Genomic DNA, 2,500 nt, shown 5'->3' with positions numbered 1-2,500 from the left:
AACCAAAAAGGTGAATTTTTGGGTAAAAATTACTTTATTTAAACCACTTATGAGGGGGCTTCAAATAGTTTGTGGAAAAAGGACTGTATGAAAAAACAATTTCAGTTATGTTTACTTTTCCGTTTCAGTAGAACTACGGGTCTTGTGATCTCAACAATATCAGAGCAGCTCTTTTTACATTTTCAACTGATGGAAAATTGGTTCCTTTTTTCAACTTTGGAAACAAAAAGAAGTCAGATGGGGCTAAATCAGGGCTGTAAGGGGGATGTTGGATGATTTCCCATCAAAATTCACATAGCACAGCTGTTGTTTGCTGAGCACCTTGAGTGGGTGCATTGTTATGGTGGAAGAGGATGCGTTGATGCATTTTTCCAGGGCATTTTTCCGAGATTTGCTTTGGACAATTTTCTCCAAACACCTTCATAATAAAAAGATTCAATTGTCTTCTTGTTCTTCAGGAAGTCAACTAGCAAAATCCCTTCTGCATCCCAGAGGACAGTGGCCGTAACCTTTCCTCCAGAACGCTCAGATTTTACTTTGACTGGTCCAATTCTACCCCGTGGCAGCCACTGCTTTGATTGAATTTTGCCATTGGGATTGTACTGATTGAGCCATGTTTCATCCCATCACAATCCCACTTGCTCAAAATTTCCATTGAAAGATCTGTCCTTGTTTGCTGCTGATCTTGGTGCAACAGCCTAGGGACCCATCTAGCGGAAAGCTTGCTTAGTCCCAAACTCTCCACAAGAATTGCAGAACCCACGGAGATATTGAGTGTATCTGCTACCGATTCAGTGGTTATTCGTCTATCCTTTTCAATCAAGTCACGAACTGCATCAATGTCTTCCTCACAAACTGAAATTGTTGGCCTGCCACTGCGGGGCTCATCTTCAATTTTGTTTTTTCCACTTCTGAAGCGACTTATCCATTTTTAGGTTGTTGACTTTGGGGCATTATCACCATAAACTTGTTTCAGAACGTTAATGATTTGCCTATTCTCCCAACCAACTTTCAACATGAACTTTACACTTGTTATGGTCTTGATTTTGGAGGATTTCATGTTGCTTGAATGGTGCCCAAATTTCAACTGGCAGCAATGCATTCTTACCTGCATTTAAGGGTTCATGTTTGAACATGTTATGACATGTTAGTACAAGAATGTTCAGCTGCACTGAAATCAAAATCCTTCCCAAACATTTTTAGTTATGGACTTTTTCTAAGAACTTTTTGAAGCACCCTCATACATTACTACCTACTTTGGCTGATGAGGAACTGTTGATGAGTTCAAAACATCACAATTCAATTTCATTTCTTATTGTTATATGTGTATGTATATATGTATATAAGTGTATGTGTATATGTATATGTATATGTATTTATGTGTATAAGTGTATGTGTATATGTATATGTATATATGTATATGTATATATGTATATATATATGTATATATGTATATATGTATATATATATGTATATATGTATATATGTATATATATATATATATATATATATATATATATATATATATATATATATATATATATATATATATATATATGTACATAAACATATACATAAATATATATATATATATATATATATATATATATATATATATATATATATATATATATATATATATATGGGGCAGTGTGTTAACACAGAATTGACATCTCTGGCAATGAACAAATTATGCACATGACAAAATAAAGTAATAGACAGAAAATGTCTTTTTAGGATTTCAAATATGTGAAAATGTGCAGCAAACCTGTGTTAATCCTTACAGTGCAGTAATTCATGGACAAAAGGGGAGGGGTAGGGAAGTACTCTAACATACACTCTCTCTCTCTCTCTTTCTTGGCAAGAAATATTGGGTTATAAAAGCTTTTAAAACTATTTCCCAATAACATGCTCCTGTTAATGGGTATCATGTGGTGAAAGATAGTGGGAAAGCCAGTCTCAAGTTTTGAGAATGGTTAGGCATTACTGACAACCACAAGAGATGAGTTTAAAAGAGCTCTGAATGTGGTTGCAGGTAACCTAAAAGGTTTAGTAATCTTCATATATTATTTTTCTTATTTCTTTTTAAGTCATACTCTAGAAGAGCAACTTACTGACAACATTTCATGGTGGATGTCAAAGTGAGCATAGGAATTGAAGTAGCCTTCATCCTCCTCGGGTCTTATGTCTCCCACTGTTCTCATGGGTTTCTCATTATCAATCTGTAAAGATAAAAATGATTGAAATAATTTCATCCTGTGCAACATTAACAGAAGATTTATTTGTTGTTTTTTCTTCATAGAAAATAAAAGATAAGCCATACCTAAAATTCAGATCTTTAAAAAACTAAGAAAATCTAAAAAATTATAAACAATCATATGCATCATAATCATATACCTGTCTATCTATCTATCTATCTATCTCTCAATCTACCTACCTATTTATCCATCTATATGTAAACAAGTGATATATACTGGAGTATCTGCATTTAGACTGGAAA

The 2,500-nt window shown here is 33.5% G+C and overlaps 1 protein-coding gene across 1 annotated transcript in view; it reads right to left on the bottom strand.

Moving 5' to 3' along the window:
- LOC113800708 (uncharacterized) overlaps nt 1–2,500 on the bottom strand; it is a 20,147-nt gene that overhangs the window by 10,294 nt on the left and 7,353 nt on the right. Inside the window, exon 4 of the mRNA XM_070130704.1 lies at nt 2,115–2,222. Within this exon, the coding sequence (XP_069986805.1) occupies nt 2,115–2,222 (108 nt within the window). The remainder of the gene's footprint in view (nt 1–2,114; nt 2,223–2,500) is intronic.

Source organism: Penaeus vannamei, chromosome 15 (genome assembly GCF_042767895.1).
Source record: "Penaeus vannamei isolate JL-2024 chromosome 15, ASM4276789v1, whole genome shotgun sequence".
NCBI classification, from domain to species: Eukaryota; Metazoa; Arthropoda; class Malacostraca; order Decapoda; family Penaeidae; genus Penaeus; species Penaeus vannamei.
The sequence above is the reverse complement of the archived record's forward strand: the minus strand, read 5'-3'. Positions and strand labels throughout refer to the sequence as shown.